General features: G+C 42.0%; 2 protein-coding genes and 1 pseudogene across 2 annotated transcripts; 1 reads left to right on the top strand and 2 right to left on the bottom strand.

The window, feature by feature from the left end:
- Positions 1–3,696: 3,696 nt before the first annotated feature.
- On the top strand, positions 3,697–4,696 carry LOC140139541 (ribonucleoside-diphosphate reductase subunit M2 pseudogene; annotated as a pseudogene).
- Positions 4,697–5,950: 1,254 nt separating this feature from the next.
- On the bottom strand, positions 5,951–7,312 carry LOC140139274 (uncharacterized protein F54H12.2-like). Its single transcript, XM_072161054.1, has one exon. The coding sequence runs from the start codon at positions 7,310–7,312 to the stop codon at positions 5,951–5,953; it is 1,362 nt and encodes a 453-aa protein (XP_072017155.1).
- A 1,298-nt stretch (positions 7,313–8,610) lies between these two features.
- Positions 8,611–9,705, bottom strand: LOC140139275 (SCAN domain-containing protein 3-like). The gene has a single exon (XM_072161055.1). The coding sequence runs from the start codon at positions 9,703–9,705 to the stop codon at positions 8,611–8,613; it is 1,095 nt and encodes a 364-aa protein (XP_072017156.1).
- Positions 9,706–12,635: the final 2,930 nt, after the last annotated feature.

The raw sequence follows: 12,635 nt of genomic DNA on the forward strand, positions 1-12,635 counted from the left end.
TTTCACAATGGTCAGATTACCTCCTATCCAAAAATAATGCTTGGAAACTGCATTGGTATTTCCCGATAATGTTGACAGTGTACAGTATAGCAATAAGTGCAGATGAGGTAAGTAAAGGTATTCTGATAATACTCGTAATTGTTGTATGTTTAGAAAGATAAAGGTTCTTTGTAAATAAATGCTACTTGTCACGCGTGAATGGAGGTACATAATGGTTGCGGGAACTTATTGTCCGCCCCTCGTAACGTTTAAAAAAAACATTTTTGTGTTTGTTGGAAAGGCGCTGCTTTTCATCAATTACATATTACATTTTCAAACTGAGCGTTATCTGCTCCCAGCTTTACTAGATTTGTGGAATTTCCAGAGCGTGATCTTATAAATCAAATTGCTCTCAGCTAGATTTGAGATGGAATTATACAGATATCGAGTAAGCTATGTCCATAAGGCACTGGACTTCTCTCTGCGCAATAAATTGATAGTGGTTGACAATGTTAGATGAACATGGATCAGAATATAATAGCTTTCCGGGTTTATCCTCCTCGATACTCTTAGATCAGGAACGTATGCAGAGGGAGGAAACTACTAACTTGGAAACACAAATAGTAAAATGGGGAGAGGACTAAATTCGTCTGCCATGTGTAGCTGCCATGTGTTAAAATATTGTAAAAAATTGATCTTGATTATTACTTTTGGCAATGTCTGAATAATACACGTCTAGGGACACAGATAAAATATATATGTTACGCAAATTTATATTTAAATTAGTCTTATTCATCAATAACATCATAACATCAGTAAATAATACACACAAAAATAATTTCTTGAAATGATTATGAATGTTTCAATCTTAACCATCTGTGCACAAAGACAATTTGGAATACTAAAAAGCATTTGATGACAATACATGTACATGTACCAGTTTAGATTTTCACAATCTCACATTTGAATGTTTAGTATAGCCTTTTTGCCGCCCTTCTTCTACTTCTGTCGCGCCTTCCTTTTTGCCACCCCTTGCTTTTACTCCGGTTGGCTGGTGCCCCCAAAGGCTAGACAATGGGACTAGCAAACCAAACATTTTCAGTCACAATAGGAGATCAGGGAAAATATTGTTATATAATACGAAAAGACTTAAAAAGACCAAACCAGTGAACCTCGTTTTTAATTTGAGCAGTTGGCACTTTCGAATATATTTCGTTATAAAGATTGCTTCTTTATTAAATTTTTATATCAAGATGTTTATATCTATCATACCGACATTTCAATTTCATATGTCCATTTCCCTGCGTGCGGCTTTTCAAGAAATGTAAAGAAGCCTGAATATCGCCTCTTTGTTTTCGTTTTAGAAGTCAAATAAGTACCAACACTTCTAGATACATAGGCTTGGTGTGAACATTTACTTTACAAAAGAAAAAAATACAGTTGCCTGGTATTGTAAACACATTAAAAATATTATATTGAATCCATTACGTACGCTGAATCGTAAAGAGTTTGGGTAGTCATGGTAGTACTGTGCAGAATAGTTGTTGAAAGTTAATTTTCCCATCATTTCGCGTTGAATGCTCTGACCCTTAGATCGCCCGATGTATTAAGAGCTTACATCATGTCTCCCCAGCACCCCTTGTGTGAGTTTGTTTGACAAAACAAAAAGAAGTCAGCCTTATCAAACGCAAATTGGTGACATTTATTGCACTTTGTGCAATTCGAATTTTTCTTAATTTCCGTCTGCTGCATTTAAGAGGCCGGTCGAGTGCAGATCCGTCGAAACACGCTTTTCAATACTGAGTCCCTAAACAATTTGTAATAGGCTTAGTTAGATAACGTTCTAGCTCAAAAGCGGCAATATTTGAAATCCAGAATATATCTTTAAATTGGTATTTCCGACAGTGTAGCGTTTCGATTTGATGGCTCATATAATCCTTTTTATTGAATATCAAATAGTCGTAAAGCGTCATGGGATATCTTGCATCGTCTTTCTAGACTGTCGTTATGAGAGTTCTTGTCCACCTAACTAGCAATAATGGAACATTGGCAGTGGCTAATCAAATCAGACATGTAGATGAAGTTCTCCCCTTGGCAGTTATGACATGACTAGACGTATTGCTGGTGTAACCACTGTGCCCATTTATTTATCTACAGTGATTAAAGGGATTATCCTAGATTCTCTCTACTTAAGGGATGGGGTATGAACGTTTGGACAGTATTTATTTTGGAACATTAGAGCACATCAGACATATCGAATTGCATTCTGAATACGAAGAATGCTCTTCTGATATCAAATAATTTTGATTTTTTGAAATTCGCAATGTAATACACATTTTATGGCAAATCATTAAAATTGATATTTTTGATATTTAACAGTACTAGAAGTAAACTTTATAAATCTGATGATTTATACTTAAAGTGTATGTAGGTGGGATGAAAAGCCGACGATCAATTGAAAATTTTGACCTTTCGTATTGAAGATATGGATTTTTCCCCAAAAACACCAAAAAAATAGGTCTTTTGGGGAAAAAATCCACATCTTCAATATAAAAGGTCAAAATTTTCAATTGATCGTCGGCTTTTCCTCCCAGCTACATAGACTTTAAGAATATATCATTAGATTTATAAAATATATTTCGAGGACTGTTATATATCAAAAATGTGAAAAATATCAAATTTTAATAATTTGTCATAAAATTTGTATTATATCGTGAATTTCAAAAAATGAAAATTATTTGATATCAGAAAGACATGCTTTGTATTCAGAATGCAATTCGATACGTCTGAGGTGCTCTCATGTCCCACAAAAAATACTGTCGAAACGCTCAAAACGCTCATTTTAGATCCCTTAAGAAATAAATGGTAATGCATTATCCTTTACACCCAAATAATGTGCCCGATTTTACTGCCGAGGACACATTATTTGCGTGTAAAGGATAATGCTGCACCCTTTATTTCTATTCTATTACCAGAAAATAGTGCGATTTAAAGAGAAAATATCAATTTTGGCATAAATATTTTAAGTTGTTTACTTCAAGGTGGAGCGAGTACGCGTAAAAGACAGCGCGTATCGCGGTAATATTGCACGCGTAACCAAGCGTAATACTGTGCGTAGAATATGTTACGGCGCTTGGCCCATTATTGCAGAATAATGGGCTCTCACGTGACGTATTTTAACAAATCACATTTCAATAAACATTCAAAAAGCTGATAGGTAACGGTCAATTATATAATGTTGTAATATCTGGACTGATTAGTTCCAATGTTCGCTAGTCCTATCCCAATCCTCATATAATGTTGTAATATCTGGACTGATTAGTTCCAATGTTCGCTAGTCAGTAGTAGTAATATGGTATTTAGAGACGTCCACTTCCGGTTCTGGGTCAATCGAGGTCAAAGGTCAACCGAGGTCAAAGGTCAACCGAGGTCAAAGGTCAACTTGGGTCACTTCCGGGTCATGGGTCATGAGGTCAAAGGTTAAGAGTCCAAAAGGTCACGAGGTCACTTCCTGGTCAAAAGGTCAACCGGAAATGATCAAAGGTCAACCGGAAATACCGCCATTTTGAAAATTAAAAAAAAAAAAAAAAATCTGTATTTTTGTTTGGATAAAATAAGTCCATCGAAATTATCGTCGTTTTTGAATCTCGAACGTTAATGTTAAAGAATGTTGACTAAATAATCATGCAAGCTCTATATAAAGCACGACACATATAGGATATTTCATACATGTTCAAAAATGTCTCAAAACGAGGAAGTATTACTGCGAGTCGTCCCCTCTCGATTCGTTATATTCCCGATTCAATACAGGGACATATGGGAAATGTACAAGCGAGCGGAGGCATCGTTCTGGACGGTGGCTGAGGTAGATCTCTCTAAAGATAAACCGCATTGGGAAAGTCTCAACGATGGTGAGAAGTATTTCATTTCTCGCATCCTCGCTTTCTTCGCAGGTAGCGATGGCATAGTCGTCGAAAATCTAGCAACTCGATTCTGTAGTGAAGTGCAGATTCCCGAAGCGAGATTCTTCTACGGGTTTCAAATCATGATGGAAAATATTCACTCTGAAATGTACAGTTTGCTCATAGACACCTACATCGAAGACAAATGTGAAAAAACATACTTACTCAATGCCGTAGAAACTATTCCGGTCGTGAAAAAGAAAGCCGAATGGGCGCTACGTTGGATCAACGATGGTACTGCCACGTTCGCCACGAGACTCGTAGCGTTCGCCATCGTTGAAGGAATTTTCTTCTCAGGATCGTTCGCCGCGATATACTGGTTGAAAAAAAGAGGTTTGATGCCCGGTCTGACTTTTTCGAACGAACTCATCAGTCGTGATGAAGCGCTGCACTGCAATTTCGCTTGTTTATTATTCTCGTACATCGAACAAAGGCCATCCTTCGAAACGACGTTGAAAATTATTAGAGAAGCGGTGGAGATCGAACGAGAATTTATGACGGAGGCTTTAAAATGTTCGTTGATAGGAATGAACGAACGTCTAATGGTTAGCTACATAGAATTCATCGCCGATCGTTTGTTGCTAGAATTGGGTTACGAAAAATTCTACCACGTGACCAATCCTTTTGATTTTATGGAAAATATTTCTCTCGAAGGTAAGACCAATTTTTTTGAAAAACGCGTCGGTGAATATCAAAAGGCTGGAGTCATGACGACTGAAGAGGAACGACAATTTACTCTCACGGCTGAATTTTAAACGTCGGTCTGAGGAAAGCTTATAAATACCGGACCAACGGACTGAAACCTCATTCTTCGATCGACCAGACTCGAATCAACATGGCTAGTCAACAATCTCAGACCCCTACCGTAGTCAAGAATGGATACGATAAAGAGTGGACTGAAACTAACGTGCACGGAAATAAAGAAGATTGGGGCGATGATAATGCCTATTATAACGATCAATTAAGTAAAATGACTCAGGAATGGGACGGTTCGAAACGTATGAAAAGTGATGGTTTAGGAAAAGACATACGCACTTGGAGAAAGAGGCAGAATCCTGTTCACCCTATGGAACAACGTCCTATCAAAACACCCGTAAAATTGACGCCTTTCCCTACAGATTGTGAAACTCTGCGCGTACCGATTCGCGAGGATCGACACATCGTCGTTCAGTCGTTCAGGGATAAAGTTTACGTGAACATTAGGGATTTTTACAGAGACGAAGTCACCCAAAAGTGGTTACCGGGTAAGAAAGGAATCAACATGACATTGGAGGATTGGAACGCGTTGACACATGCATTACCTAAAATCGATCAAGCAGCATTGGGTCTTCAACAAACTATATGGAGTCGTGATGATCAATAAAGATATATGAGTTAAACGAGAAACAAATAAAATCACAATATTTAACACTATACGTTCTTTTTGTCATTGTTGTAAAATCTTTATTAAATTCTAACTAACTAACATCTACGATTTACGGCTCGACTCCATAAAGGAGCGAGCGATTTGATTTACTAAATACTCTAAATCCGTCACTTCGAAATCAGCGTCATACTTTTCGTTGATAAATTCATTGACCAGTATATCATTGAGCTCCGGGTCTTTGTAAAACATTCGAGCAATTTCGCGCATGTCGTAACCGCGACAACGATGATAAAGGTAAAAGAGGCAAAATTGGCCGCACACGGTACTGTAATCACCTTGAAGTCTTTTAATATTATGTTCGTAATTATCGACGTTACGTTTTAAAAAAGTCTCAAATTCAACGGCTAGGTGATTGGGAGCGTTTCCGAAAAAAACAAAAAAATCGGCGTAGCGTTCGTTTTCGAAGTAAAAAACGACCCAATGTTTCCCGGGTTCCTTACTGGTATCCGTGTTAACGATGTACGCTCGAGGAAAAGGTTTCTCGATTTTGGTAGGAAGTTTATCCCTGGGTAGAACATTCGTGAATATGTCGCGTACGATAGGATCGGATTTGACGCATCGAAGGAGATCGACCGTATCCATCTTAATGATCGTAATCGATGACGATGCTGCGAGATTTGGTAATTTCCAGCATGGAATCCCACTCGGCGTAGACGACTAGATTGACCGTGTTAGGAAGGGGTACTTGAAACTGTAATTCGAGACGAACCGATCCGTTGCGTAAAAGGTTGAGATGAGCTTCGTCAGAGGCATCCGGCGATAGATCAAAGGCGAACAGAGTGTATCCGCCAGCGTAATCTTCCCTGGCTATCTGTACGCCTCGGTCCTTGTGCAGGTTGCTTGTGCCTTGAAACAACGTCTGATAAGCCATTATATGTCCTTGAAGGGTAGGTTGAGCGTCAGCTTCTTCGAAACGAGGTCTGAGGGGTTTCCACGGAATGGTTTCGCCGTTGCAGTGTAGAGCGAGGTAGTTTAAGTTGAAATGTTTGAAGAAATACGGGTTCTTGGCGTACGCTCCGTTGTAGGCGGTATTATCCACGAGTCCAAAGATGATACGTCTGGGTATCTGTCCCGTAAACAAGCTTTCGCGGACAAAGGATAGATTACCTTGCGGGATCGAAAAGCTCTTGACGTCCACGCGACGAATAGGGTACTTGGCGGTAACTCCGCGTTCCAACTCCTTGGCGTGAGACATGGTCAATGTCGGATTCAATTTAGCGCTCCTTACGAAGAGAGTGGCATCCATGATCTGCACTCTGTACGCGGGTTGTTGGATTTGAGGTCTGATACCCCTCAGTAGGCAGAATTCATTTTTGCTCCTGTGAAGTTTGAGTTTAAGATCTACGCCTCCCAATAGAAACTTTTCCTGACAGAAAATGTCCGAATGAATCATCCCGACCATATCCACCACTCGACTATTATGGGTAAACTGAGCACGTTTCTTCAGTCCGACGTTAGCTTCATCGTCTATTAGCGCGGGGTCGCAGATGTCCATCTTGTAAGGGGTATCTTTGTAGAAGAGCGACGATGTCAAGTGCGATTTTGTAGCGTCCGATCCGTAAGTGAGCAGAGTTTCTATCATGGCGCGATAGGCGTAAGTGTTGGAAGCGACGCTGACCATTCTATCGTTCAAGTGGACGTCCACCTGGTTGAACATCGAATGTAAAAACAGGTTCGTTGGTCCGACCGGGGCGTCTTGCGGTATATCGGCTCCATCGGGTAACGTGATTTTTGCCCTGATGTACAGCTGAGTTTGCGACAGATCCAAGTAACCATCCGGAGATCCCGGTACCGTAAATTCCAACGGACCGTCCGACGTCACGGCGTTCAGCGGTTTATATTCGAGAAATTGACTGCTTAGAATATCAGTCTGAGTCGGTGGAACGCTGAATAGATCCGTTTCCGTTTTGGAACAGGGGCAGGAGTGATTACTGACGAGAGACATTTTGACGTAACGTAGACTTAACGGTCGAAGATATCCAGAGGTCTTTTCGCTCGCTTAGCTCGCGATGAAATGATCGATTTTCTGGTATTCTTTCGCTTTATACCTTTTCGAGCGGGTTGTTTAGACGATCGACGCTGATTCCTCTTCTTCTTCTTTACGGTCGTTTTCTTGGATGAAAGAACATTCCGTACCGATTCCAGACCGCGTTGTCTAGCGGCTGTTTTTAGTTTCTGACCGTTCAATACGTCTTGACCCACGTTGATTCCCGTTCTAAGGGCTTCTTTACCCAACTTTTGAGCGCCACGTTTGAGTAAAGGAACGGCCGCTCTGAACATTCCGGAGAGAATACTTCCTAACCCGTACCCCTTTGCATTCGGGATCCCCTAAAAACGGGGAAATCTCCGCGACCCGTCTGGACGTAACCTCCTTGTTGTCTGCCAACCATGATGATAATGACGTCTATATCGTAACGTTTTACCTTTTAAAGAATCCAGTTTTGACGGCTCTGAAACAGAGTTTGACGATGATCTTGCCGCGCTGAAATAGAATCTTCTCGCCCGTGTCTTGTCTGATACTCATGGTGATGGTATCGAATCGTTTCATCTTCACCTTGACGAAATGAGGGGATTGGTAAGTACGCGTAACGACTTCCCCGCCGTCGCGTTTATCGATGTGAACGTAACGTAAGAGGGGCACGAACGCGTCCCCCACAATCTGATCTTCGACGATATCGGTGTAGAGGTACAGAGAGTACAGCCCTCCGTTTAGATCCATGGGTAAATCAGCCTCGGTAGTTTCGTCGATCAGAGTGTCCCTTTTCGTAAATCCGAGGATGGACAAGAGCTGCCGATGTAATTCGATAAAGGCGTTGTTTTGAAGTCTCACCTTGACCTTTTGAGTGTTTTTATTAACGGTTATTTTCACGTTCTCTTTTCCGAGATCGTCCATGAGCTCGTGTATGGTTAGGGATAACTCTTCCAGGTTTTGGTAATAACCCTGCGGAATGGTAAACATTTTGAGGTTACTTCCCGTCCCATCTCCGCTGTAGACTACGTTATTGAAAGGTTCGACGATATTGTAGAATGAGTGAGGGAACGAAATTTCGGTCAGAGCGACTTCCCAATCACCGTAGAGGTCGATAGGCTTGAAAAGCTTGGTGGTGAAATCGTTCAGAGTATTGTCGGGGTAATAATCGAATGAACTATTACTAGGTAACGTAACGTAAAATTCTCCTGCGTCGACCGCCATGATCGGATGTCGAACTACGAGTGATGATTGGAGGCAGTTACGCGTGAATATTATACTGAATCTTCCAGATCCACGACCCAACTGTTAAACTTGTCGGGCCAACCTAACCATTTGACGAAATATTCGGTAACGCCTTGACGTTTTCTCTTTCTGATTACTTTCTCCACTTTAAACAGACCGTCTTTGTCCTTGGTGACTTTTTGGATTTCCCGACCGTAAAAGGTGCCTTCGATTTCTTCGTCGTAGAAATCTTTCAACACGTACACCGGTACTCGTCTATCTATCCTTTTCGCCACCACGAATAGTTCCTCGGACCATTGAGGTAGATACCCTTTTCTAAAAGGAAGTTTTTCGACGGAGATGCGGACCAGATCGCCGGCCTCGAGGAGATTCTGCTTGTTCGGTTTTCTCGAACGTTTATATTTTCCATACAATGTCTTCCATACGGTGCTTTCGTTGTCTTTAGTCACGCTGGCGGGACTTTGTTTGATGGAGCGATGGTAGCTGCTGTTGTATCCAGCGACCGCGTCTCGCAAGATGCGATGGTACTCGGAACTATTCGTTCTCGTAAAGTACCTGAAAATACGATCTTTTAAAGTTCGATTAAACCTTTCCACTATAGCCGCCTTGGTATCGGGGTTCTGAGTGGTAAAGAAATGGATATTTTTATCTTTGAAGAGCTTCTGTACGTCTTTGTTTAGAAATTCTTTCCCTTTATCGCTCTGTAACTGTGTAGGTTGTCTTCCTTCCTCAAAAATATTTTTCAACGCCGCTGCGACGGTAGGACCTTTCTTGTCCTTCAAGGATCGCGCCCAGGCAAATTTCGAAAACACGTCGATGCATGTGAGGACGAATTTATATCCGCGATTATATCTGACCAATTTCTGAAATTCTATCAGATCGATCTGCCATGTTTGGTCGATACCGTCCGAGAAATAAATATTTCTGGGAAATCTCCTCCTACTAGGTTTATGGAGAGTGTAGGCGTCTTGGGTAAGGAGCCAATTCTCGATATCGCGTCTAGTCAGTTGAAACTTGCCTTCTCGTTTAACCTTTCTATACAATCTTTCTATACCCCCGAGACTACCCGGACCCGACACGTCGTAATATAAACTCTTCAAGTAATCGTCCACGTCCCTATCCATGGTTAGTCCAGAGACGATGTGATGCATAAAACGGAAACAATGACATTTTATTCTTTTTTTATTTATTTATTTTATTTTCTGCTTTAATTTAAAATCAACGAAGGGTTAATAAATCTCCCACATGTTTCTGTACGGAGAGGATCTACGACGTTTCCCGGTTCTTGCGCTGCGTCTTCGTTTAGGGGTTACGTTCGACGTCTCTTCGGGATCGTTAGCTTTTCCTCCGGGTTCTTTATTTTTACGATCTCGTACAGCGTTGCGTCTAGCCGTATTGGTGATGAGAGATTCCGGAGTGTTGTTACGTGCTAACGCTTCGTTAAACAATTCCCAACCAAACGGTTCCTTGTATCCTTTTCGATTTCTCAACGCGTCATGAACAAGATCTACCAGATTAGATCCTTGTACTTTAGTACCGGACACGATGATTTCTCCTTCAGGGGACCAATCTAGGATGCCTTTCGATCTATTACGTTTTAGATTCTTCATGAACGATTTTGCTTTGGCTTTGAAAGAGACGGGTAAGGTTTCCAATAATTCCGATTCTACGGCGTCGTCAACTCGTTGTGGGGAAGCGGGTGGTTCGATTTTAGTAGCCTCCGTTTCAACGTCGTCGATATTTTCCTCGTTCGTTTCAGAATTATCTAGTTTGCGATCCTCGCGTTTTAACAAAATGTTCAACGGTTCCTTTCTGTTACGTTTATCTTTCTTCAGATATCGTTGGAGAGTTTGATGGTACAGTTGCATCATGTCATGCAACGAAAGATCAGTACGGTCCAGAACGCGTTTCGTATCATTTTCGGTTCCACCCGTCGCATCGTTCGTTCTAGCCCTATCGGTGACCATAGTGTTTATTCTATCCAATTCACGAGGGTCGATGAGGATCATCTTTTTAGCGTGTTTCATCTTTTCTTCTTGAGCAATAGACTTACGATAGTACCTAGGACGGGGGCTAGAAGAGCTCCGACTAATCCACCCTTCTGGTTAAGAATGGCTCTCTTTCGTTTACGCGCCACCTTTTTATTACTTAAGGATCGTAAACGTTGTTTGTGAATCGAAAGTTTCTTCTTCTGTTTAACGTTTAGTCGAATGTGTCCCTTGAGTACGTTGAGCGCGCATTCGCACAACGAATCTACCAGACTATTGTCGGCGTGATGTATGATGGCTTTTCTCTGACGAGGATTACACTTGACCAAATATCGGAGAGCGTCAGCGTTCTGCTTCAGTCTCTTTGACATGTTTGTAGAGGAATGAACGTGATCAACACGCGCGACGACATTTATACTCTCGGCACGTAGACGGTTTGTCGCAACCCATCGAAGATATCGGTGCGTAATCTCAAATCTTCGGGGGTCGTTGGTTTCAGATCCACCAGTAAGTATCCATATCGGTGTTGGGTAGCGTCCACGAAGCTCTCTTGCACGAACTTGACGCGTCCGGGAAAGATCTGTTTGGCTAGATGCACAATCTGAGAGTTATCTCTAGGATTTTTGAAGAGAATCATGTAGTGAGCGTTCAACGATATGGTGCGAAATTGTTTGGACGCCAAAAAGAGATTCTGCACGATGAAAATGACGGACATGTTGCGATGATGAGACCCTTTCGTAAACATGTTCATCACCCTGGTATCTCCTGATAATTCCGCCATGAGATCGTCGATCACGACGAGGTTTCGTTTCGAAGGATCGATCAGAGACTCCATATCCTGAGGAAATCCTTCTATAAAACGTATATTATCCTTGGATTCACGCATCTCATCGTACGCTGCCTGGTATTCCCCGTACAACCAAATAATCTTGTCCGGAGGACCGTCTACAACCATATCCCCATCAGATATCATCCGTTTGACGAATTGAGTTTTGCCCGAACCCGTAGGTCCCGAAACAATGGCAGTGTAAGGATGCACGAGTCTAGCATCCATGGTGATTCTAAAGTTGTCGACGTTTTTCGAGTTTCTCTACGACGTAATCTACAAAGTCCGTATTAACCTTTAACACCGCCCACTGCTCCAACGAGAGATAAATACCGCGTATCGTAGGTAGAATTCCGTCGCCTTGTACGTCACCAGTGAATCGTCTGATGTCCACGCGAATACTATCGCGATAGTCGCAGACGCTCAGGTATATATCCTTTCCCAAGTGAAGAGTGTGTTGAGGAAGGCAATGGGTCGATTCTTCCCTAAACTTGACTTCGGTGATGTTGGTCGCGCTCCGGGTTCGGTACGAGAAGGAAGGAAGTTCAGAGGGCAGTGTAAAATTGTGGCAGAGATTAACGCTATGTTGCGTGATGGTCAAAGCCGTGTTGGTGAGGAGAAGAAGAGCCAGCCCTAATATAGGAAATGTCGAATATTTTTTCAAATTGTCTTTACAGAGGCACGGGGTAGGAGGATCTTCGCGTACGTGTTCCAACTGTTCCATCTCGACAGTAAATGATAGAATCTCTCGTTAAACGTCCCCTTTATAGACTCCATACCCGTACGGTAGCGTTTCGAAACCGTCCGAGATCCATCTCTTGTCGAAGACCACTCGGTAATCTTTCTTCGATACCCGGCTCTCGATGTTTTTGGTTTTAACGTTACGCACGATTCGATGAGGATCGGTTACCGTCACTCTTTCTTCGCGTTCGCTCGTTTTCGTAGACTTCAAGCCTCGTACCATACGTTCCAGGGTGGAGTAATTTACCAGTTCGGAATTACGTACGTTCAAGGTGATCCCTCGCACTTTCATCACCGTCTTTCCCGTATCCAAAACATAAACGTAATTCTTGCAGCCCCCCGTGACAAAAGTAGAGATGTGGTTACCGTCTTTGGGGTCGACCTCGTCCGTCAAATGGCCCAGATAATCACCAGTAGGGGGTTCCCAATCTCCCTTACGACTGAGGAAAATGACGCTATCTGTTAAGAAAAAATACAAAGGGAGGTATAAGTACAAATT

Source organism: Amphiura filiformis, chromosome 18 (genome assembly GCF_039555335.1).
Source record: "Amphiura filiformis chromosome 18, Afil_fr2py, whole genome shotgun sequence".
NCBI classification, from domain to species: Eukaryota; Metazoa; Echinodermata; class Ophiuroidea; order Amphilepidida; family Amphiuridae; genus Amphiura; species Amphiura filiformis.

Bases quoted from the DNA above. Each gene is read 5' to 3' on its own strand.
- LOC140139274 (XM_072161054.1), bottom strand. From the start codon at position 7,312: ATGTCTCTCGTCAGTAATCACTCCTGCCCCTGTTCCAAAACGGAAACG.
- LOC140139275 (XM_072161055.1), bottom strand. From the start codon at position 9,705: ATGGATAGGGACGTGGACGATTACTTGAAGAGTTTATATTACGACGTG.